This window comes from Marmota monax, unplaced genomic scaffold (assembly GCF_021218885.2).
Source record: "Marmota monax isolate L192 unplaced genomic scaffold, Marmota_monax_Labrador192_F-V1.1 WCK01_AAM20220418_F8-fsc00095, whole genome shotgun sequence".
In the NCBI taxonomy this organism is placed as follows: Eukaryota; Metazoa; Chordata; class Mammalia; order Rodentia; family Sciuridae; genus Marmota; species Marmota monax.
Genome location: NW_026695244.1, coordinates 5,857,016 through 5,882,140, shown reverse-complemented (window position 1 = coordinate 5,882,140; position 25,125 = coordinate 5,857,016). Strand labels below are relative to the sequence as shown.

The 25,125-nt window shown below is 40.8% G+C and overlaps 1 protein-coding gene across 2 annotated transcripts in view; it reads left to right on the top strand.

Moving 5' to 3' along the window:
* The window catches only part of Klf7 (KLF transcription factor 7), a 90,077-nt gene extending 65,654 nt beyond the window's left edge, over positions 1-24,423 (top strand). For both annotated transcript variants that reach the window (XM_046463067.2, XM_046463066.2), the window contains 2 exons: positions 11,736-11,859; positions 18,220-24,423. In XM_046463067.2, the coding sequence (XP_046319023.1) occupies positions 11,736-11,859; positions 18,220-18,271 (176 nt within the window). In that variant the 3' untranslated portion in view covers positions 18,272-24,423. The remainder of the gene's footprint in view (positions 1-11,735; positions 11,860-18,219) is intronic.
* The last annotated feature ends 702 nt before the right edge of the window (positions 24,424-25,125 follow it).

Below are 25,125 nucleotides of genomic sequence, written 5' to 3'. Positions count from 1 at the left end.
TTTTTTTCTGTACGTGGGCAGTGGTACATAAAGAGCATCTCTCTTAGTTTATCATTTGTCACAATAGGAAACTACAGTTTTCTTTTGGATTACTCTTTTCTTGAACCTCATACTTGGGTATCGTTTGCGTTGCTTTAGCCAATGGGAAAATTCAATTTCTGAAAAAAAAATTTGATCATCTTGGAAGAGAATTATGTGGATTATTGATGTTTTAAGCCTTCACTGATTTGATATTTGCTTTTAAAAATCTCGAGGGAACTGGATCTATATCTGTGCAACTCAAATGTAGCTAGTCAAGGGGAGGGCCCTGCGCTCCATTATCTGGATGTAAATGGTTCAGTTTGGTTTCCTTAAAAATTGATAAAAGTTACCTTTTTTATTATGGCAGATTATCTTATGAAATATTGATATTTTTAGGCTACTTCTTCACTATCTGCATTCCTATAATCAGGGAATAACAATCAGTGTTATTATGAGCTTATCAAAACAAATTCAGGATGCTGAAACCAATCATCTTGTTTCCAAAAGCAGATCTTAGGTGACTTTTGGATTATTTTATCCTATAGGATTTTTAAAAATACTCTTGGTCCATTTATTTTCATATATATCATGTAAGTAGGAGAAAGTTAACTTTCTAATAGTAAGGATTTTATTATTTAATTTTAGCAAAAAGGAAAATATTTAGCATATTCAGGACAATAAACTAGACACCATCAACTAAGGTGCCAATTGGTGACCCCAAGGGTCACTGATATGGTGAATCTTGTTTTTGTCTTCCCCTCCCACACCTGTACTGGCCCTCCATATCTCCATTTTCCATGATTCTCAGGCATCTGATCAGCTCACACTATCCTTAGCTCCCCCAAAGACCTCTGCAGGAAGCCTACCCTCCCTCAAAGCTATGTATGCTGCCGCTATTCTTTTTCTTACTACTCTCCTCCAATGCAAAACTAATGAATGCCTTGCTCTATTTATTTGGAGTTGAGTATGTGAGTTGCCAACTTCTGGAATTGATTGGATTTTAGGGGAAGGTTCCTATTCTAAGCTGATTTAATTCTAAAGGTTGTCTACTTTAGGGGTATCCTCACTTTTAGTTGGATCAGTGATGCCCTTCATATTAACCATGTGGTTTGGAGCTAAAGTAAATTTTTTTCCTCTTCATTCTTGAAAAAAAATTTTTAATGAGGCTCAGGAGACTAAGACAGGAGGATCACAGTTCAAAGCCAGCCTCAGCAAAAGTGAGGTGCTAAGCAACTCAATGAGACCCTGTCTCTAAATAAAATACAAAATAGGGCTGGGGATGTGGCTCAGTGGTCAAGTACCCCTGAGTTCAATCTCCAGTATCCCCTTCCCCCCAAAAAATTAAAAAGTGATTAAAAAACTAACAGTTTAGTTATTATTATAGTAAAAGTCGGCTCTGCATGTCTTCTTTGCATTGTGACTATCTTTACATTGGAAAGTAAAAACTAAAGATTGACCAAAGGTGAGTTTAAAAAGATGAATGGATAAAGAAATTGTGGTATATATACACAATGGAATAAATAAGCCATAAAGAAGAATGACCTTATGACATTTGCTAGTAAATGGATGGATCTAGGGACTGTCATGCTAAGTGAAATAAGCCAATCCCCGCCAAAAAAGTCGAATGTTTTCTTTTATATGCGAAAGTTAACCAAGAATGGGAGGAAAAGACATTCAGTGGATTAAACATTAAAGAGAAATGAAGGGAAGGCAGGAAGGATGGGAATAGGAAAGACAGTAGAATGAATCTGGCACAACTTTCCTGTGTTCACATATGAATATACCACAGTGAATCCCACCATTGTGTACATCTACAAGGCTGAGATCCCAATTAGAACAATATATATTCCATGCTTGTAGAAATATATCAAAATAGATTCTACGGTCATGTATAACTAAAAAGAACAAATAAAAAATCATAGTTTTTTAAACAATTAAATTCCTACCTAAATATATTTAATTGAATTATAGGGACTTGGCTTGCAGAATAATACCTTTAGTACTCAATGGAAGAAACATCTTATCAATTAGTCTCAATAAAATTCACACAATGAAGTTGTCATTTTTTGAAAAAAAAAGTGGCTGTTTTAGTAACCTTTTTCTTCTAATTTAACATATAACTAGCTTTTAACTTTATTATAACTGATAATCACCGAAGTGTATTTAAATTTCCAAGACACATTAAACTTTCTTTGGATTGATCACTAAAATAGCTAATAGAAATAATTTTTAAAATTAAATTTGAGCACTAGGAATATAAAACAAAAAATATAAAAAATATTTTTAAAATTTGGTGCAGAAATCAAAATGTAGCTTTTCCAAATGTTCATACTTACCTATTTCAAAACTTAAGAACATATAGCTTCAGGTATGAGTGTGTTGAAGTCTGAATTCTTAAGTGAGTCCACAGTCTTTGGGGAATAATAGCAATATCTATCTTAGGAGTTGTGGGGTTTTGTTTTGTTTTGGGGGAATGTAGTGTTAATTGGCTATACTTGGCTGAGCCCACTGGAAAATATTAGAATGCTGCATACATTTTTAATTAAAACAAAAAGAACTTGACTCTGAAAATTCTGAGTTTTTAAGGCTTAAGGGAAATGGCACAATATCTAAAAACACATATTGGAATGGCCATCCAATGTAAAAGCTTCCTCCAGCATTTCTAACAGATTCACCAGAATTGTAACACTGTCTCCCAACAAACATTTTGATAAAGTTAATAATTGTTAAAAATGGAGCATGGCCCCAGAGGGTTTGTTTGATCCTGTGTTTTCCCTTGACCAGTGGTACCTTATGCAGAATGGGCCTGTGAAGTGAATCTGTGCATTGCCTGACTCCAGCTGAAGTCTCATGGAGAAACCCCTGTGCCCTTGCCTTGCCCAAGGGACTCTGTTCCCACTACCCTCTCTAGTCTTTTCCATGCCTATAAATTCCTTTTGATGTCACCACCATCATAGTGACACCTTTCATTCACTTGGGGCTTTGTAATATCCCAGCCACTGTCACATAGTAGGCTCCATTGACTCTTCATAACTGCAAGGGAAGCAGGACATTTAAAAAAAAATTCCTTCCCCACACAATTCAGAACCATAAGTCCCAAAGAAGTTAACTGACTCTACAAGGCCACATTGTTATTATGTGGCAAAGCCAGAACTAGAATAATTGATGTTTTGATGAGTTGTCCATTTTTCCCCCTACTATAGCAGTGGTTCTTGAAGTGTGGTCTCCCGACCAGCATCGTCTAGGAATTTGCTAGAAATGCAGATTCTTGTGCCCTCCCCTAGTGAATCAGACCTACTGAATCAGACACTCTCCAGGGTGAGGTCCTGTTTTTTGTTTCTTTTTTTTTTTATAAATCCTTCAGGGGATTCTAAGGCAAGCTGGGTATAAGAATCACTTCACCAGAGGGCTACTGGTGAGAGGGCTATAGGGGATACAAACTATTTAAAGGTAAAATTACTTTGGGTTTCTTATGGCATTGTTTATGGGTAATATATAAATAAGAGTGTTATCTAAGCATCTACTATGTGTAAAGTTCATGCTATGCTCCATGGATAAAGGAGAGAATAAGTTAAGTGTCACTCCTGCTCTCATGAAATCTACACTCTGTCCAGGGAGAGACCCAAGCACACATGAAGTTTGGGGTGAGATGTGAAGACCAGAGAGGCTTCTTTGAACCCCTTGGTTTAATGACCATTCCTTAAATGCTCCAAGTTCTGCTCCCAGGACCTTTGTACTATTTTCTTTTTTACCAAGTTCTTTAATCCTCTGCATTTAATCACTACTTTCTCCTTTGCATCTTGACTTTGATAAGCATCACTTCCTCAGGTGCCTGAACCCATACACAGGGATTCTAGAAAAGGATTCAGAGAGAAGGTCTGAGATGGGAACCAGGAATCTGCATTTTTAGCAGTGGTCTGAAGTGACCCTGGTGCAACTGAACAAGGAGGAGAGCCCTAGACACAGGGAAGGGCTGTGGTTGCATTTGGTGAGATTGCCAGGAGCTCTAGACAGTAAGGTTGACAGTGATGAGAATGAAAAGAAAGTGGTGGAGATGAGAAATTCCACAAAGGTGGAGTAGCAGGGCTCCCTTGCTCAGTCTTTCCTCCTCTGTCTTCTCAGAGCTAGGAAGTACCCCAGGGTTTTGAGCATGGGAGAGTGTGTCTGTCGTGGGTAAGAATGTGGTCATGGGAACTCTGGCAGGTAGACCATGGGTGGGCACAGGCCAAAGTACAGAAAGGATGAGCCATGGAGCTTAAGTTGATGCTGGGTGTCTGTAGAGAAAATATCTTTTCAACTCGTGCTGTTCAAAATAGAGATATATTCAGGCCACATACAGAATGTAAAGTTTCCTAGTAACTTCATTTTTAAAACAAGTAAAAAGAAACAGGTAAAACGAAAACTAATAATAATTTGCCTAAATGACTATATGAAAAATATGATCATTTCAACATGAAGTAAATATGAAAAATTATTAATGAGTTATATTTTACTTTTAACAGCCTATCTCAATCCATAGGCTAGTTTTTCAGTGGTGAAAGTTAAATGTAATCCTGAGCACAGCATTTTTCATAGAGTATCAATTTTTTAACTTTTGATTTAAAATTAAATTTAAAGTTCACTTCTTTAGTTACCTTAGCAATAAGTCAACTGCTTATAGTCACATGTGGCTGTATCTACTGTACTGGACAGCACAGCTTTAGGATTATGTCACAATCCTCTTTCACCTCTCTCCATATTCTGCAGGGGTTGTACCTCATTGAGAATGTGGTTTAATTTTGGACTACAGAATTTGAACAGCCATTTTAAGGTGGTGATCTAGTCTATGAAGAGGTAACTTAGGCCAGTCACTGTTTTAGAGTTGTTTCAAGAATTTTTTAAAAATAGGGTAAATATTTGCCTTATAAAGTGACTGATGTTTTGTGTAAATGCAGTAGCTCAGGTCCTAACACCTAGATGGCCTTTGGGTGAACAAGTGACAGATGAATGAAAAAGCAAAATGGAGCATAAATTAATAGAGTACACATTTTATTTTATATAATATCTAATATAAATGATGCTGAAAGACTGGAAACTAAAGCCTTTGTCTTGTCTCCCATCAATCAGCAAAGTGAAAAATCTTGGGGGAAAAAAAAGAGAAAATAATTAAGATTCTGGTGGAATTGAAGGGAAACTCAGGCAATTTTCCAAAGCAGAGTCAGTCAATAACTTGGTATTTTTTAGTTGTAGCACCTACACTCTGAGCAGGCATGGCCAAGCTATGGAGTGATGTTTACCTGTTACTATGTTTCCAATGTTAAGAAAGCTTAGTGACATTTTCTCTCTACAATGGCTTTTTTCCCAGGTGGCTTAAATTCTCTAGTGCTGCTGAAAGTGTTGCAGAAGTAACTGAAGGGTCTTCACTGATTTCCTCTGGATGCACTGGTGGCCAAATAAACCCATTACAATATATTCTTCCTCCTTTCCAGTTTGCTTTTCTATTTCTTTTTTTAAAAATTGCTTTTATTTTTAAAATACATGACAGGAGAATGCATCTGCTTTTCCATTTCTTGATCTGAGAAATTTCCAAGTCCTTAATCCAAATCCTGAAGAAACTAGAACCATTGACATACCCAGATGTCTAGTAATCACATTTAAAATAATAACAATAAGAGATAAAATTAGTTTTTACCGAACTTTGAGCATATCAAAGTCCTAGTGTTTTTAGGAGTTGGATTAGAAACTTAAAATTTTGCAGATTAGAAAATGGACGAAGAAACTTTGTATTAGCCATGTTTACTTCCAGGGAACTATTAAACCTTGAGTGCAAGATTCTGCCACGTGTTCCTATTTCACACTACAATCTATATCTTTAAAGGCCCATTTCTAGCCCAGTACAGTTGACATATCATTTATGCTCTCTCAGATACAGCTTCAGAGAGAAAAATTTTACAAACGACTTTCATAAAATGACGCACTTTGCCTCCCAGAGGGCACCTTGCTCAGGAGGCTGAGATCCTAGCGTGAGATGGAGGTTAGAGGTAGGTTTTCAGGATCCTTCTGTTTTAGGCTCTGAGAGCTAGGGATGAAGTGGAAATGATTTCTGTTGGGGGAGGGATACTTCATTCATTGTAGAGGACCACATTTTAATCCCCATCAAAGAGGGATGTCAGGCTTAAATAACCAAGCCCACATTTCTGCTCTTAAGCCCGTTCCCCACATTGACAGCAACTGTCTGTCCTGCCCATCTGTGCATACTCAGGTCTTTGTTAACAAATCAGAATGCTTTTTAAATTTATTCAGCATATTCAGCAGGGTTGAGCAGGCCATATTCTGGTGCTGTGGATATCACAGTGAGCAAAATGGACACCTACATGATGGCCTAGTGGGGAAGCTAGCAATAACACATAAATAATATGCAGCTTAATTTCAGAATGATTAACTGGATAAAGTGACTCCATCCACTTTTTTATGGAGGAGAGTAAGGATAGGTCTCTCTCAGGAGAAGACATTTAGGCAGACACCTGGATCAAGAATGAAATGAGGGAGTGTTCCAGGCAGAGGGAGTAGCAGGTGCCAAGGCCCTGAGGTACAAACCTGTAAAGTACGGTAGCAGTGGGACTCTGGAAAGGAGAGCATACTGGAAGGGATCAGAAGGGTAGCCAGGAGCAGGATCATACAGATAACATCCTGTGGGGCCTTATAGGCTTTTGACTTTTATTCTGAGAGGGACAGGGAGCTACAGGAAGCATTTACACTTTTATTTCATCTTAACCTTTTTTGAGTTGTGAGTGTTCTTCACAGTCTGGTGAAGCCTTCTGGTACCTTTTGCAGGATAATGTTTTTGAATGCATAAAATAAAATCCAGGGAATGTCAAAGAAATCAATTATATGGATATATAATATATTAAAGTCCCTGAAAGGGACACACATGCTATGATTTACATTTTCATAGGATTCTTTGACTGCTGTGGGGAGAATAGACTGTGGGAGCACAGAGACTGGTCAGATGGGGCCAGCAGCAAAGCCCCATCCATTTATCCCACAGGGCACTGGCCTCAGAAGCAGGTTGTGCAACACAATCTTACTGAGTGCAAAAGGAAAAATATACAACTTCTATTTATGTTTAATTTATGATCTTTTTGAGTGCAAGAAGAAAAATATATAACTTCTATTTTAATTTGCCCTCATTCTTTTTAATTGCTCCATTGAATGTACATTTTATAATATTCTAATATACTGGAGCATTAGCACATTTATATAATTCATGAATAAATCTACATACATTGGAGGTGCATGCTCAGAAAATATTTATGAAAGTGTTGTCTGATCAATCAAATCGGATGATCACGATTTAGGGCGAATGACCCTGTCAGAAACTCAAAAAATGCCACCATGCTTTAGACCACACTCCATTTCAGATCCATTTTGTGGGAGAGTGTGAATTCTTGCTATGATTCAACCTCGCTAAATGTCAGTCATGTTTCTCAAGCACCCTTTGCCTCTCCTCAAGAGCCCTCATCTGGCTGTAAATCCATTTACACCTGATTAGACCTACTGTCACTTCTGAGGTGGCACGTCCTCCCCTAACTCCCCAAGGGAAACAAGTTTCCCAAGGTGATTGCCAGGCAGGAAAAGGGGTTCTCAATATCCTCCCTAAAATGCAGGAGGTTCTGGAGAGAGTGTCCACCTCTAGCATGGTGAACTGGGCAGAATACCATGCCACTCATCCACCGTCTTGGTGAAGGGCTCACCTTCATTCAATTAATGCATCACAGCTTGGGGACTGGACTCCTACTGTTTTAAGTCTCTCTTCTCTGCCTGCCTCACATAGACCACTCTGGAACGCTTGTGTTCATTCTTGAGGTGCAGCAGGCTGAATGTGTGTCATTACAAAAGTTGGGCAGGGGGTGATAGTCTGTTTTATCCCCAGGAAGAGTACCTGGAGTGGAGAAGAAGAGAGAGGGAAGGAGAAGGTAGAGGGGGAAGGGCTGATTTTTCAGGAAAGCAGCTCTAGTCATAACTGACCTGCCACCCCACACTTCACTTTCTCTCTCTGTCTCATAAAGATAGGACACATTTCTTCTTTTCTTTATTAAATAAAGAAATTCCTTTTTTTGTTTTGATACCAGGGATAGAACCCAAGGGTGCTTAATCACTGAGCCACATCCCCAGCCCTTTTTAAAACTCTATTTAGAGACAGGGTCTCACTAAATTGTTAGTGCCTTACTACATTGCTGAGGCTAACTTTGAACTCATGATCCTCCTGCCTCAGCCTCCTAAGCCACTGGGATTACAGGCATGTGCCCCTGCACCTGCCAAGAAATTGTTTTATAAAGAAAGAAACCCAAGCCACATGCAGAACGAGCAGAAATCTTTAGGTGGGGTATTAAGTTGGCCACTAATGCTTTGCAGCTAGAGGTGGGTCTACCTCAGATCAAGCCACGGAGACATGCCATTTTGCCCATACTGAAAATACTATCAAGAAGAATTTCACCGATCTGCCTCACCAAGAGAAATTGGTTGATGGGACTGGGCACAGAACCTAAACCCACTACTCCTGTGCCCTAAATATGAAGTCATAATCCAATCCCATATTTTTTTTCTGTTCCTCTGATTTCTGAACTTTGTTTCAGGCACTACTCCTTCAGTTGTCCAGTTAGTTTTTGATTATTTTGACTTTTTTATTAGTGAGTATTTGCAGAAATGGCATCTTAAAGATAAACTGAATAGACACTGGAAGAGTAGCCTGATAGATCACTGTAGTATAACTTGACCAAATATCAGGGCACAAAGGGGCCTGTCCTCTGTATTATTCTGTGTAGCACCTGGCCACAAACAGAAAACAGTGTAACGTGATAAGATCGTGAGCCACGTCAGCTGTCTGCAGTTTCTCCCTGCGCGGTGGCCAAAGGGAAACAGCCATTGGAAGGACACTGACATAGCTCCTGGACAGGATAGTCGATGTGTGCTGGGAATTAACTAAGCATCTGCAGCATTTTCTGGGAAATGACGAAAACCTTGATGTTATTTATCAAAATAAAACAAAACAAGACTGGTTAAAAGAATTTGGCAAAAGGAAAAGCAAATAGTTTGAATTGAAAGAAATACTCAAAGACCTTCACTTCAATCTCCTTTAATTTCTCTGTCCTTCCTGTGCCCTTGAAAATGTGGTTTCCTGTGATGGATGGGTCAGTTCGATTGTGGGATTGATTTTGGGGACTGGATGTCTCGGCTTGTTGCTGTAGAGTTTCATGGGATTTCCCGGGAACCCTTGTTGCACTTGGGGGTATGTTTGGTTCCTGATGTGCCAGGAAACCATAGTTTTATTTATATTTGAACATCTTTGAGAATGGACAGCATTTTGAATTTCTGAAGTCTTAGGTGTCTCGTTCTCATTATTATTTACCTATTTTTTGTGCCAGATCCACTGAAAATAGGAGAACCTTGTGGGTGATCAGTGGCATTAAGTAAATGATGCCAACATGTCTGTCAGAGAGGGCACCGGGGTCCATTAATTCCCTTTCACTAACCCTCTTATTCAGAACAGACCTAAAGAACACTCAGTTTTTCAGATCCATTCTCCCTCCATGTACTAAGAAAATATTAAAAACTTTTAAAAAGGTCTCCCTGTTTTCCAATATTTAGACTGCCCCAAGTGACTCCAGACTTGTCTGGAGCCATGAGCTCTTAAAGTTTTTATTGACAGCTAATTAGACCTTTCTCCCTAACAGCCCCTGCAAACATAGGGGGAGGAAAGGGAATTGAGATTAACTGAAGACCTGCTGGGTTCCAGGCTCAAGAGACATAATCTTGTGCATGACAACTTACTTAGACCTCATAATAAATACACGTTTATGAATAGACCTACCCCCATTTAGCAGATAAAGACACTAAGGTCTAGAGTCCATAAGAAATTGAGCAAGGTCCCAAGTATGCTGATGACAAAACTGATGTCACACCTCAAGTCATCTACCTTAACTTTAGCAGGTGCAATCTCTTGTACAATTTTGGCTGTAAGGAGCCAGAAGGTGACCTTTTAACACGGCTCTGTGATTCATTTTTCCCCCCCAGGTTTCCAAAAATGAATGGGTTTCCTCCTGGGCTTCCAACCCTCCTTCATGTCCTCCTGGTTCTCTTTAAAAGAAACGTCTATGTGTCTCATTCCTCTTCTCTGTGGGTCTTACAGAGCAGTGGCTCACTAGGGCACCAATTTAATGAAATAAAAATTTCGAGCATGTTTGGTTTGATTCTAGGTGATACAAATAGAGACTGTGAATGCTTTGTAGTCAAGTTTAAAGGGAAGAGAAAGGTGGAAAGAAGAAAGTAGGTCAAGTATAGTAACTGGTAATATCTTCTTAAGGGCTGCAGAGTGAAGATTTAGCTATTAAAAAATGGAGAAATAATGTCCCATCCATCGTTTGGCACCTCTGTATCCTGAAATACCAAGTTATGCAGTGTGTAATGTACCAGTTATTTGAATCTCATATGTGCCAGCCACTGTTCTAATTAATATACAGTGTGTATGCATATTGATTTATCCTTTCCAAACATTTTGAGGTACATACTTTTGTGTGAGGCACAGAAAGGTTTAAACTTGCCCAAGGTTAGACCGTTACCCAGGCTTACTCAACTTTGCCCAAGGTTAGACCCGTAGGGGCAGAAGAGCAAGCTGAACCTTGGAAAGGTGGCTTGGGAGACCTTAACCACTGTGCTTACTTGCCTTTGGGTGACAGGGCCTCGGTTTCATGATTTCATGGGGGTTTTAAACGTTATTTTTCTTCTTAATTAGAACCAGTCCACGACACAGTTGGAAGAGCAAATATTTGTCATGTTTGGTGACAGACACATGATGAGTTAAAAGGAATTTTTTTTTTTTTTTTAAAGAAGGTCCCAGGCAAAGTTATGTCTTTCTCTTCATATTCCTTTATCTGTATTTCTCCTGTGAAAGGTCACTTGAGCACATGTACTCAAATTTCATGCTTCTAAGCAGCTACCCTGTGGCTGAAACCTTGCTCTACAAATTGACTTCTAAAATATTGTGTAATAATATGGATGCACTGGAGTCATTAAGTTATGGTTTCCTAACCAGAACTTTGGTGACAGTATTTTCCAAAAATTCCAGGACTCATCAAGTGATTTTTGTTTTGCTTTCAAATCATGCTCCTCCTTCCTGCCTGTCCCTTCTTCGCTCACACTTACTGGAAGGCACGAGGAGCTTAAATTTGCCATAAACCTCTCTTACTGGGCTGTTGGTCCTGTCAATCAGCTTACCTGGCTATGGTTTGTGGTAGAAGGGGAGGGGACAGAGGAGACTAAAAAATCCCGAAATGGTAAATTATCGTAGATTCTAGAGAAAAATAGAATTAGAAGCATTTGTGGTTCTGGTGAAAATAGCACATTTCCTTTCTGCTTGGACTGTGGGGGGTCAAAGTGTTCCGGGGAATAGAAAATAAATAAAAATTGATCCTTCACAAGTCAAAGGAAATGCTCTGACTCTGAGCACTGAAATGACAGCTTCAGATTTGAAGATCTTGTGAAACCATGTTTGAAGGTTTAAAAAAACAAAACAAAATGAAGAGACTTAAAAAAAAATGTGATGTGCCCTGTTAGGAAATCTAGCCTTTTGAGAATGATTTATACAGGCTTTTTCTAAGACTGACCATCAGGCAGCACACCCGGATCAGCTGTAGGAGGTTACGTCACTGACCCTGGTCTTTCCCTCTCTTCTGCAGGTGAGAAGCCTTACAAGTGCTCATGGGAAGGATGTGAGTGGCGTTTTGCACGGAGTGATGAGCTCACGAGGCACTACAGGAAACACACAGGTGCAAAGCCCTTTAAATGCAACCACTGCGACAGGTAAAGAGCCTTAGAAGCTGCTGGGCTAGGGAGGGATGAGAGGAGGATTGGGCGGGGAGGGGGAGCTTAAATTTGCCATAAACCTGTCTTACAAATGGGTAGATTTAGGAGTGCCTTTTACTTCTCCACCAAGAGGGTATGTCTGCTTGCGTGTCATCAAGAGGTGGTACGAATTCTTGGTTCAGTTAGGCAAGCATTTATTGAACACTAGCTGTGGGCCGGGAGCTGTGTTTGTCACTGGGTATCAACAAGACATTGTTCCCACCCTCAGGGAGATGATGTGACAAATAATTTTAGTATAATAGGAAAAGTAATAGGATAGAGAATGGTCACCTGCAGCTGCTGCTTCTGATCTTTTTATTAACATCAATACCGTTTTCCCTCATCCTTCATAACATGAAAAAATAGCTTGTTTAACAGAAGGGAGGTTAGTTTATAAGGTTTTTTTTTTTTTTCTTTTTCTCCTGAAGCATTATTGGAAATGAATTTACTGGAGAAAGCCTCCACTCTTTGGAGGCCTGGACCATTCCTTCCTCCCTTGGAGATAAGCATGAAGGTCCAAAAGATGGCAACCCTTTGAGAACTGCCCCCCGTAATTCAATTTCAGACCTTCAGCATTTGATAGTGGAAGAAGGATCACGTAGCAACAGATACTACCCAAGTAATAGTATCTGACAGCCCTGGCATTATCAACCAATAAACCCCAAAATGGAGACTCTGCAGGCCAAGGTGAAGGCAGGATTAGGTTTAGACATAATCAAATAATGGGCTTGCATCTGAGCGTGTTATCCTTCTAATCCTATTTCTGTGTTTAAAAGGAAGCTTAAGAAAATTAACCATTTTTTAATGCAATACTAAAGGTCTCAGTTATGATGAGAAAAATGCTTCTAATACGATAAAAGCCCCTGAAAGCCTCAGGGTTCCCCGGCTTGGGCAGCAGCTCTCAGGATGGCAGGAGGGGGTGGGCAGGATGTCAGCAGTGGCCTGGCTCTCCTTGGGAGGAAATGCGATCGTTTTTGCATCCTGCCTCCCCCATCCCTGTGTCCTGCACCTCCCGTTGGCCAGGCCTTCCTCAGCAGTGTTTATTTGTTTGAAGAGCAGGACAGGGTTGTCCAAGTCTCTTAGTTGGCCAAGTTGTCTGGGTGCTTCTTTAAGGTACCTCGAAAAGAGCAATTGTATTTTTCCTCCTCCTTTTTTTTCACCCCCTTTTTCCTGAGAAGGCTATTTTCCTCTTATCTTAATTTTTTAAGAACTAAATAAGGATCCTGTGCCTCCTGGAGCTCAGAGATAGACTTCCACCCAGGGCAGCGATCTCCTCCCTCTCCCTTGGAATTCTATTCTGCCTCCCAGAAACAGTTGTTGATTTCCATCCCACTCCCTAGAAGTCCTCCTGAGTGTCATGAATCAGCAGTTGTTCTTCTGCAGACTGTGTCCTAAGAAAGTGTCTCCTGTGTGGCATCCTTCATGTTCCAAGTGTCCCTGCTTCACTCCTATTTAGCCGTAGCTAATAAAGAAGCCTCACACCCACATTGTCTGTGCTCACAGTCTTTGAGGGAGGGCATTCTGTGACATCAGCCGGAATGAAGGTGGACTCTTTGTGAGTTGTCACAGTGTGTTGGCAGTAGGCACACCACAGGTCACCTACCTGTTTCTGAAGGGTGTTGAGGTTGTTCCTTGGGCATGATGGGTCACCATGATCCTTGGAACTAGACAGAGAGTTCTCAGGGGAAATTGACAGGGTTGCTATCCCTTCTCTTCAAATCAACTCACTATTGAGGGAATTTACAACTTCTGAGCAGTCAATGTTTTAGCCTTCCATCTGGCCATTTGTGTGATTTAGGTGGAAAAAGATTCCAAACATACTGGACATTTCAATGAAGGAGTTTTCAGTGATGGGCAATTTGGTTAGTCACTTGCTTTATTTTCTCCATCAAAATACACCATGGTTTCTGGAGCTAGAATTGTGCTGGACAGTTGGTACATGAATATACTAGAGTCCTGGGGCACAGGATAGTAGTGCATCTTCAACAGTGTTGGAAAGGAAGGGTTAGTTTCTCATCAGTTTCTCATGACAGGCAGCACCTTGCATTTCAATTGTAGCAGGTGTGCTAAGAATAGACAGGTCTGGGAGGTGGCTTGGGGAACTGGAATGGCCCCAAGTAGATGAAAGGAAGGCCCGGAGTCACCAAGGAGTTGGTATTCCTTAGGAGACTTTTACATTCAGAGATAGCATCTGCAGCCCTCCCCAGGACTGAAGATTGGTACCAGAGGATATGTGCATATACTCCTTGCCCTTTAAAATTTGAGCAGACTACCCTATTTAGAAGCTAAACAGGGTTTGAGCTTTCTTTTTCTAGTACCAATCTCACTTATGCTTCTATTTTTGTCCAGAGAAGTTTAAAAAATACATGAGGCATTTTTTATTTATTTAGCCAATATTTAAGATTGTTAAATTTCATATGGAAAAGTCTATATTTCTGACTTTGCTGAAAAAAATAAGATCTGGACAGTGGGCTCACATTCCCACGTGACCCTCATTGGCTAGAACTGACTAGCCATCACTATCCATTTATGATGGCCACATGATGACATTTTTCCACTGTCCTCACCACCCCTTATTGCCTCCCCCACATGAAAGCAAAGCATTTATTTTCAAGTATTAGCCAAACTCCTCTGTTGTTCCTCTTACCAAAAGAGCAGTATTTCTTTGTATCCATGCTTAACCTGAAGTGGGAAAAGCCCAAGAGTGCTGTGGGTTTTCACATGTGGCTCACTACACTTATATGTCTTATCTACTTGACCCTTGAAGACACTGTTTTTTGTGACCTCTGACTTCAGGTTTCAGTTGGGGGAAAACCAGTAAGGTGACTGTGCCATTTCCTTACCATGAGACTGAACCACGAAGATCACACAGTGACCAGTTGCTAGAGGGATGAGTCATTTTGCAGCCCATAGAGCATGAGGCTGCTAATGGTGGTAAATAAGATTCTGTTTCCATTAGAGGAATATGCACAACACCATCCTACCACGTGAGCAGTTATATTCCAGGGACACTGCTGTCAGGGTACTACCTGAGCTCTTGGGTAGTGTGGAGGGGGCATTTTGCTCTTTACGTCAGTGCACTGATAGGTAGTAGGAAATGCCAGCCAGTATCTCAGCCCATTAGTCCCCTGGTAGATAGCTGTCAATACCCATGTGACCGTACTGTGCCGTTTTTATAAGCAAGAGAAGTGGTTGTGAGGTTTGACTAGTCCTCTGCAATGTACAGATTTCAGGCACTAAGAACCTTATTTAAGGTCATCTGGCTGCTGTATAGTTATAAATACCCTCTGGAAGTCTATTTCCCTTAAAATTATTTGATTCTGTGTTTCTAGGTAGTGAGTTTATTAACTTTTAACTATTACTTTTTAACTTTTACTATTCCTATAAGGAATTCAGTAAGTATAAATTAATAAATAAAAATTAATCATGACTAAATATCTTGCTGATGTATTAAATTTAAAAAAAAAAAACAACTCTTAATGGTAAGGAACCTGGTCTAATTCTAAGCATCATGTATTTCCTAGTATTTGAACAAACACTGATGCTCATTTGATTCAGTTCCAGTTCATATCAAGTTAAAGATTTGGTTTGATTTTTTTTCTATTTCATTTTCCTGAAAAAGATGGAAGGATAAAATCAGATGCTTGCACATATATCACTAGATACCCAGTAACTGGCAAAGGCAGACTAAAGGTGAACACATACATGACTGAGCAATGCTTTCAAATAAAGTTTTGTATCAAGAATGCTATTTTCCTGAAAGTTCCCAGGGCATAGAAAAGAAAACAAAGGGGTTTTGCCCACTGCCAGGACCTCTTCACTTCTCACCATCTCAAGTCCCTATGCCCTGTTTTGGAAGGGCAACATTCCTGGTGCCTACTACGATACTGTCTCTCTCGGGTCTCAACTGCTCTGGCCCAACCACTTAACCTTTGGGTTACATTCTAACTGCCACTGTAACCAATCTCCACACATTTCATATCATGTTTATTTACTTTACAAATTGACTCTCTTACCATTCTGTGAGTTAGAAGTCCAACATGGGTCTCTCTGGGCTGAAATCCGGGCATTGGTAGGGCTACATTCTGGAACCTGTGCTTTTTCAGCTCCTGGAAACTCCTTTACATTAGCTCATGACCCTATTTCCTGACACTAAAACTGCTCAATCCTTCTCATGCTGCCATCTTTTGAGCCTCTTCTTCAATCCCCTCTTCCATTTTTAAGAACCCTTCTGGCGACTTTGGCCCACCTAGGGAACCCAGGATTACCTCCCTACTTTAATGCCAGCTGATTAGTAAATTTATTTCATCTACAGCCTTAATTCTCTTTTGCCATGTCACTGCCCATAACCACAGGTGTGGGGCACTCACTATAGATGCTTGCGGACCACAAACTCCTTAAATGGATGGCTCAGCGATTGTTGTCTCAGCCTAAAAAAAACAGATGTGGCTAAGAGTATGAATTCTGGAGCTGAGATTTCCAGGGTTCAAATCCTGACCTGGCCACTTTCTGATGAATATCTCATCTAGTACTTGAAATAAGAATGGCATTCTTTTTTTTTTAATAGGTTGTTGTCAGGATGTTAACTTAAAAAAGAAATACCTAAAAAGAGAAATTCCCAACTTGGTTTTTTTCCTTTAGGTTCTTGGGATAAAGAGAGGTAGGAGGTAGGGAAAGAAGGAGAAAAGAAAGTAGGAGAGCTGGAAAGAAAACAGGCAGTGGGCAGTACTGAGCTGTGCCCAGGACAGGACAGAGTTGTGCACCTTGGAAATTCAATCCCCAGCAGGCTTTTCCTGTGTACCAAAGATACTTATCACCATTTTATAGCATATCAGATCTCCTTCATTGCTATCTCCAAGGGATTATCCAAATAGCTTGCCCATACTCAGTCAGGGCCTGAAAGAGGTGGCTGCAATCAACATTGTTATTTTTCAGTACGTTATTGGTTTAAGTGATATTCTGCTGAAATTTTCCAATTCTTCTGTGTTTTTCATTGTACCTTTGTCCTGTTTTGCTTCATTTCCTTGGGGTTCTATCCTGCACGCGAACCTATTTAAGGAATGGACATAAACAGAGGGTGTGGAGAATGTTGGGGTCAGGGGACAGGGTGGATTTTTTGGTTTGTTTGTTTAAAGAATGAACAAACACAGGGAAATCCTGCTCTGAACAGGAAACCCTGCTAACCTGAGCAGGGCAGCTTGCTAACATCCTAACAAGAGATTTGGATGGTGGGAAGCCTGGGAATGTTCTCATAGGTAAAGAAGTAGCCAATTTCAAGAGGGAATTCAGAGGGAGTTCATACAACCAGAGTCAGGCATGATGGTTCTCTTTCATGCTCACTTAACTGGGATTCCAGCGAAAACCTTAGATTACAGGCGGTTAGGATATGGAAATGCCCACGCTATTAGTTATAAGATAGAGAACTTGACTTGGACTGGTGTTAGCACACACTAGGGGTGTGCATTAGCTTAGATAACTAACAAGAACAGAATTAGATTTGTTTTTATGCTTGGCTGGACCCAGGTTCTCAGACATTGTCATGGGGCTCTTTCTTAATCTTCCTATCCCCCGGATTCCTTTTCTTTCCATTCACTTGCTTCTCAAGCAGGCTCTTTCCCACAATGGCAATATGAACACCAGCAGCTCTAGGCTTATATCTTAGCAACTTAGCAATCCCAGTGGAAAGAGAGCTTCTCTTTTCCAATAATTTCAGCAGCTGTCTCAGCTTCCTCTCATGGGGCCCTATGGGTCATGTGACTGTCACTTAGCAGATCACAATGGCCGTATTTCAGCCTTAGAAGGAAGACAGCCCCATACCACCAAGGATACAGAAGGATGAAAATGTCAGAGTTTCACTCTTCAATGACACAGTCTAATTCTTCTTTACTGTATTTATAGTATTTGATCATGACACATGTTTTCAAAGTACATTCACATTTGCTTCTTATTTAATAATTATAATTATGATCATGATAGTTAATGTGCATTGAGATCTTAATAGGTGTCAGGTAATTGTCTAAGTACTCTGCATAGATCACTTTGTTTAATCCTCACAACCAGACTATAAGAATAGCGCTGGGGTTATCCCCAGTTGACAGTGGAAATTAAGGCATAGGGAGGTCTGTGAGCTCAGAGTCACACAGCTGTGGGAAGGGCTAGGATTTGAACTCAAGTCGCCTAAAACCTGAGTTGACCTTCCCACACTCACTTCATGTGTGCCATTTTTTTTTTTTTTTTTTTTTGAGCGTAAGGGGTGATGAAGGTAGAATTCTTTCCGTGAACCTCTCTAATACCCTCATTGTTATCTATATGTTCTAGGTGTTTTTCCAGGTCTGACCATCTTGCCCTCCATATGAAGAGACATATCTAAAAATCCTAAAGGCCAGAGTTGCCATGGCGTCGGCCAATGTTGGAAGGAAATGCCGAGGCAGGGGGCTGGACTTCAGGCGGGGACCCACTGCCTCGCAGAAGAAAGTTCTCACTTGTAAACCTCTGTGTACACACACACACACACACCCTCTCACACACAGACCCACACACATCCACGCTGTCATGCACTCAACTATATTTAAAGTATATACGTCTATTCCTTATGCCTTGCCCTAGCCAGATGGTAGAAGGCGAAGACGGAGGAAACCAGGTGAACTCAGCAAGACAGACTGGCTGCTTACTTCAGCGCTATTGGAATTCTTCCTACTGTTGCCAATGGAAAGCAAAGCAAATGGATGTGACGTCTCTGCGGGTGGACGGCAGTACGAGGGGCTTATTTAACTCGCTTCTCAGTGCAACTTGATAGGAGAATACACCGGCTTAAAGTTGCAAATGTGTAGCACTAATGTTTCTTTTTAAATAGTTGGGGGAAAATGACCTAGAAAACCAAATTGCAGTTTGGTAGCCAAAATTAACTCTTGGTTTATTTGTCCTTTGTGTGTGAAAAGTCCTACTATTCCGTGCGTCAGACTTCCTCACAGAACTGTTGATGGGTTTTTTGGTTCTTCTTAGTACCATTGAGATCTTTCGAGTCGGTACCAACGGCCTTAGCGGCGGCAGACTCTGGAATAACACCTTACACCTTTCTGGCCTGCATTTCTCTAGACTTCACCCTCAAGGGAGGAGTTTTCTTTTCTTACTTTTTGACTCTTGCACACCATATGCACTAGGGATTCTGGAAACTTCTAGCATGACTGCAAAGTGGCCAAGAGAATAAAGTCCTTGATGATAAATCACAGTATATCCCTTGAGCCTCACCTTTTTGCCAGTGCTAGATTTTTTCTTTTTAATCTCTGTTTTTTGCTAACGAAACTTGAAAAGCTTATTTGGAAGCTTAAATGTTTTATCTTTTCTCCATGGACTAAGCCTCTCCAGGACTCCTCTCTCTTTCTCTCTCAGCACCTGGATGTCCAGCTCTCGAAGCAGCCAATCAGACGGGACATCACAGTTCCCTCATCCTCCTTGAGGCCCGATGACCTCAGCTCGTAGTGATCAACCACTGTGCTGTGTGTCATTGCTACCCTATAACCAGTCACAGCATAGATGTCGCTAGTCTCAAAGGGCAGCTGCGTATTTAATCTAACTCTGGGTTCTGACCTGACAAAAAGCCAAAAAAAAAAAAACAAAAAATCACTCTTTCCAGGAGTGGGGAAAACTGAGGATGCCTCCTAAGTCTAGTGGCTTCACAAAACATCATCCTATCTTCCTCTCTCATACCCACTAAGCTCATATTACCCACTTGTTAAAATCCACCACTCAAAATGCCATTGTGGGAATGAGGGTTGACTTTAAGGGGAGGTTGGAGGTGTCTCTCTTGGGATGTTTCTTGGGGTTTGGGCTAGACCCACCATGCCTTGTGACCTAGAGCACCCAGGATCAACAGAAGCCTCACACTACTCTGCAAGCTGACTCCGAGGGGGTTCACATTCCTCACCTGTCATCCCACACACACATCCAATATTGGTCTCTATCTACCCGCATTCTTAGCTAGCTGGCACTGGCCTCAACTCCAAAGACTGCCTTTAGGACCATTACATGGCCTATGCAAGCAAGCGGGGTGGTTATTAGGACAGACTGTATATTTTGTATATTCTGGGACCATCCCTTCAAGACACGTCTAACAAACAAACATGGCATTTGGTCCACACATGGTTGCTGCTCCTCATACCACCTGGCTCCCCTCCTGCCCTCCTTTGACTGTTTGACTCATTGACTGTTAAAATGCCACCCCATACATATTTGGGATGCAAAACTGAAGTCTCTCAAAGGAAATCATAATCTAAGGAACACAAACACATATATGTCAGCAACCTTCAAGATCCTTGGCTTTTGGGTTTCCAGCTTTCTGCAAACTTTGCTTTCACTGCAGTGTTGAAGCTACTCGTCTGAGGGTCAAGGAACCTCCTTATCACAAATGCTGTAGCTGCCAGTTGGACACTTGGGGCGTTTTGAGGTCTGGCCCTTAGAATTTTCTTTCTCTTTTTTCTCCTCCTCCTCCTCTTCCTCCTCCTCCTTCTACTTCTTTTCTTTCTTCTTTTTCCAACTTAGACCAAAAAGAAAAATTTAAAAAAAAAAAAAAAGAAAAAAGAAAAAAAAAAAAACCCACCCTAAACACACAGACACACACACACGTACACACAGACATACACAAACAGATTCTGTCCATTTGCCGGAGGCAATTATATATATGTTAGTTGGAGGGTATTTTAAAAAATCAGTTTTATTCCAAAGATTTAAAACTAGATAAGACTTAGAAACAATTTCTGGAGCACTGTTTGCTGACAATCTCGTAGTCCTCAACTGCGTTTTGAGTGTATTTGTGGCCAGTCCATCAGGGCATCCCATGGGATTATATTTGAATGTGTGGTGCATCCTTTCTGGATAAAGGATGTGTGAGGGACCTTGAACCTCAGCTGTATTAAACTGTAGCGCCTCCAGTCAGTGCACTAGATGAAACTTTAGATGCCCCACATTTTGTTGGTTCGTTCATTTTCCTTTCTGTAGCAGCCTCCAGCGCCAATGCACGCACACGTCAGTGATGGCCTGAGCCATGGCTGCCACGATTTTCCATGTTCTCCCCTGAGCTGGAGCTGCTCTTGCCTCTCAAAATGCTATTATTAAGGGTTTATAATACTTAATTTAATTTTTGAACTGACCAATGCAAGGCTCTATTAAAAAGAAAGTTTAAAAAAACACAAAGAATGCAAAAGAGTAATCATTGCTGTTTGCTCCCCTTTGTCATCTGTGGTCTCATTTGAATGTGGCAGAACAAAGGCCCTTTGGTCCTCATCAGTGTCTGAAATGTTTGGTTAACTTCTCTCTCTTGTATCAGTGAGGTCCTTTGTAATCTGCTCCTGACCTTTCTCAGAGCAGGGTGAACTGAAACACCACGATGGTGCTTGCTTGCTTCAGTCCTATGCTGACTATGAGAAATGGCCTGAGAATTCGGTGGGTGCTAAGTGTATGGCTTTGAAACTGTTCTTCTCTAGCCCAGATTGACACCTGTGAATGATAACCAGCCCTCGCTGTGGGCGGGGGTGGCCCCGCTCATTTTGGAAATGGATTGGTGATGAACGGTCCATCATCTCTGATGTGAACAGGTTTTCCAAGAAAGAATCGGAATGTGTTTGGCTCCCGAGAGGGCTGGTTATTTTTAGCAGTGCTTTTTTTTGATGGACATTGGAAACACATTCAACCCCTTTCTCAATTAAATGGTTACCTCCTAACATTCCAGGGATCCCAAATTTGAAAGGAGAAACCTGGCATGGTGTTTCTGTGGATGTCCTCTCAAGCATTCTCGATCCAGGGTTCAGAGTTTGATGTATTTCTAAGCCACTGACAGTTTTCTTTATTTCAAGTTATGCTTCTTTCTCCTACCACATTGGCTGTAAGTCAGAGATGTGGAAACCTGAATGATAAAGCTGCTCCTAGCTGCTGGCCTCCTGCCCCCTGTTGGTTCACTGCCCCAGCATATGCCTGGTGGTGACCCGAGTATTATGTCCAGATACAGAGGCATTTGGATTCCATGACAAAGCTGCATTTTGTAAAAATATTGAAGACCCCAAAATGACCTTCATGATGACCATTTCCTTCTCTCTATGTGCTTTCCCTTGCAAAGCCCTTCAAATACCCCTTTTCTCAATGTCATCACCTCCCCACCCACACCTTCTGTGCCCTTTTACATCTTGATTGCCTGATTATAACAGGGTAAAAAGACAGCCAACCTCATGCACGATGAGCAGAATGGATTTCTGGTTTTAAAAAATCTTCTCTAAAGACAGAGAAAATTTTTTAAGAACTTAGTTTGGGATAAGCTTCCAGATTATCCATGTCTATTTACATCAAAGGGGAAATAAACAGAGTTTTGGGGTGGTTCATCCAGAGCATTCAGAACATTCTGCCTGTAGCCTTCACTCCTGTGTTCTATGGGAGAACCAGAAGAAATAGATTCAAATTGCAAAAACAACAAAACCCAATGATTAATTTTGATGGCTTAAAATTATTTCCTCCATGGAAGTCACTTTGTAAAATAAAAAATATAGTGGGAAGTGCTCTTGTCTTCTCCTTTGCATGAGTTCTGTTTAGGAGAAGGAAGAAAGGAGGGAGAGTCGAGAGATTTAACCCAATTGGACTACAGAAATTGTTTCTTTCCTCCTTTATAAAATCAAACAAAAAAATCTTTTGAGGGCCAGCATTTCGGGCCACAATTTTGCACCCCAAACATTGCCAAAGTGGAAATTCAGTATGTAAAATCTGGTTGAAATTTATTCATGGAAGTTTTTCCTTCCATTTTCTGTACGTGGCAGGAGCAGGGGCAGGCAGGAGGACTCAAATTATGGATGTCTGGATTAAATTTCGGTAAACATGGTGATATCTCATCTTGGAAACTAGAGGGCCTGGCCGGAGGATACATCAATGTCTTTTTCGATGGCCTATTTTCCTCTTGGAGGACTTTTTGAAATACTTGAGATGGGACAACAGAGATGTGTGTCAAAGGAAGCAAAAACTGCTTGTAAATAATGTGGTATCTCATGACTAACTGAGGCTCCAGGGTTTCTCTTGCTTAAGTCTCCTCTGTTGGTTCCTATAATAAATCCCAGAAAGGGGACAAATAAAGCTGCAGTTAACTTTCTTACGCTCATCCTTCCAATATTATAGTACTGTATTCTTCAGGTGTTTTGCATTTACATATAAGTCCTCGGGAAACAGGTATCAAAAATGAGAGAGAAATCCTAGGCTGTCACTTCACCAGTATCCCAAACAAGATACTCTTTTCAAACAGGGCTCCCTCTCAGTGGTCACGAGGGAATGTTGATACGTTCTTGGTTGGGGACTGTTTATACAATTTTTTTCAACTGTGAGCTTTGGAATCGTAAATTGCTTTGACTCCAGCTTCTGTCTACTGCCATAAAAAGGACCCCACGTCAGAATAATGAGGGTGGTATGTGCACACGTGCCTGGACGGGCGTGCGCATGTGCCCATTGTACCTTCGCAGAAGGAAAACAGGCTACTGACGTTTAGGAGGAGTAGCCACCAGTGCCTAATATCTTTGGGGGGGGGGTGGATGCTTGTAATTGCCAGTATATCAAAACCACACTGGGAGTTAGTTCCACATGGAGGGGAGGGGCAGTGGGTGGAGAGAGGGGACATTTATATCCTAGGCCTTTAGACTGGAGGCAGATGATTTCTGCAAATCTAGGTCCTGAAGGCTTTGGGGCTCATTGGCTGGTTCTTGACCTTTATGTTTTTTGTTTTGTTCCCCCCACCCCCCCAGCATGCATATTCTATCCAAACCCTGACTTAGTTTAATTTCCTTAGTTTTCACTTCTGCTTCATTCCAGGGAGGAAAAATACACCTGTTATGGCCAAGATTTCCTTGCTAACACAGAGGCAAAAATAAATGTTTAATATTTTTTGAAGCCTCCCCTTCCATTCACAACCCCCCTGCAAGCCCTTTTCTCCCCCACTACTCTCACCATGCAACTTCCCCGGCCACCATGACTTTATTTGAAATCTTGATCATCTTCTTCACAGTTGCTTGAAGAAATTTATTTTTGCACTATACATTTCCTTTTGCCAGATGTGTCTAACAAGTGTGTTTGGAAAGACCTACTCCCAGCCCCTCCCCTCACCCCGCCTCCCCCGTCACATTCTCTCAGGCCTTCTCTGGTATTTATAATATATCACAGAAGTACCCAGTCTTATAGCCCTCGGTTATGCCTTTTTTTGACATTTTATTTTTTTTAAGCTTTTTATATATATATATATATATAAATATATTACTTTGTCAAGTTTTTTTGCTGTACAAAAGTCTTAAGATTTAAAACTATTATTTGTATTATATGATGGTGGTATGTTAATGTTACAAAATTATTAATGAAGAAAAAATTTATTTTTGTTACTGGTCTGTTTCATAATTCTTTTTTAAATTGGTATATTGTAAGATATCTATGCAAAAAATGTTACGTGACGCATTTTTATTTAAGAATGTAATATGTGTAATAAACAGTAGAATGTGTTTGGCCTTGGAATGCCTTACTGTATTTCTCCTTAGCTTATTTCATTGGGGAAGAAAATCCTCAAAAAGACACAAATGAGGCCTTATATACCTCTTGGGAATTTTTTCTCTTGGAGAAAGGAAGGGTGAAAGATATTTGGTCATTTTTCTTTGTTTGGGAGGATGGTATGTGTGTGTATGTGCGTGAGCGCGTGCATGCGTGCACACACACGTGGGTGTACATTATGGTTTCAGTGAGGTAGCTCTGTGTCCAAATAAAGAAGGGACACTGAAGGCAGCTTATTTCTTCAAGAGGAGAATAAAAGAGCAAATAGTTCAAGATTATGAAGAGCAATATTTTAGAATGAGGCAGATGATAAGATGTTATTTGTTTAGGAGGTTGGGGGAGGCTATTGAAACTGGTTTATTTGGTGAGAGGGGGCCGTTCGTTCTGGAGTAGTGTTCATTTGGAGCATATTTGGAAAGGATCATTTGAAACAGTTGTGGAACAAGGAAGAAGGGGGAAGATTAGGGGGAATAATGAGGTGAGGAAGAGGGGGATATATTTATAAGAGATGCTTGGTAACAAAGTGGGGAGAAAATGAGTAGGAAAGGCAGATAAACTAAGGTTGCTCTGCAGAGTGCTGAGAGGTAGATACAAATGCAAGCAGCCTTAGATTCCAAGAGGGAGATGAAAGGTCTGGGCAAATTCTCAGAACCCAAAAGATTGCTACTG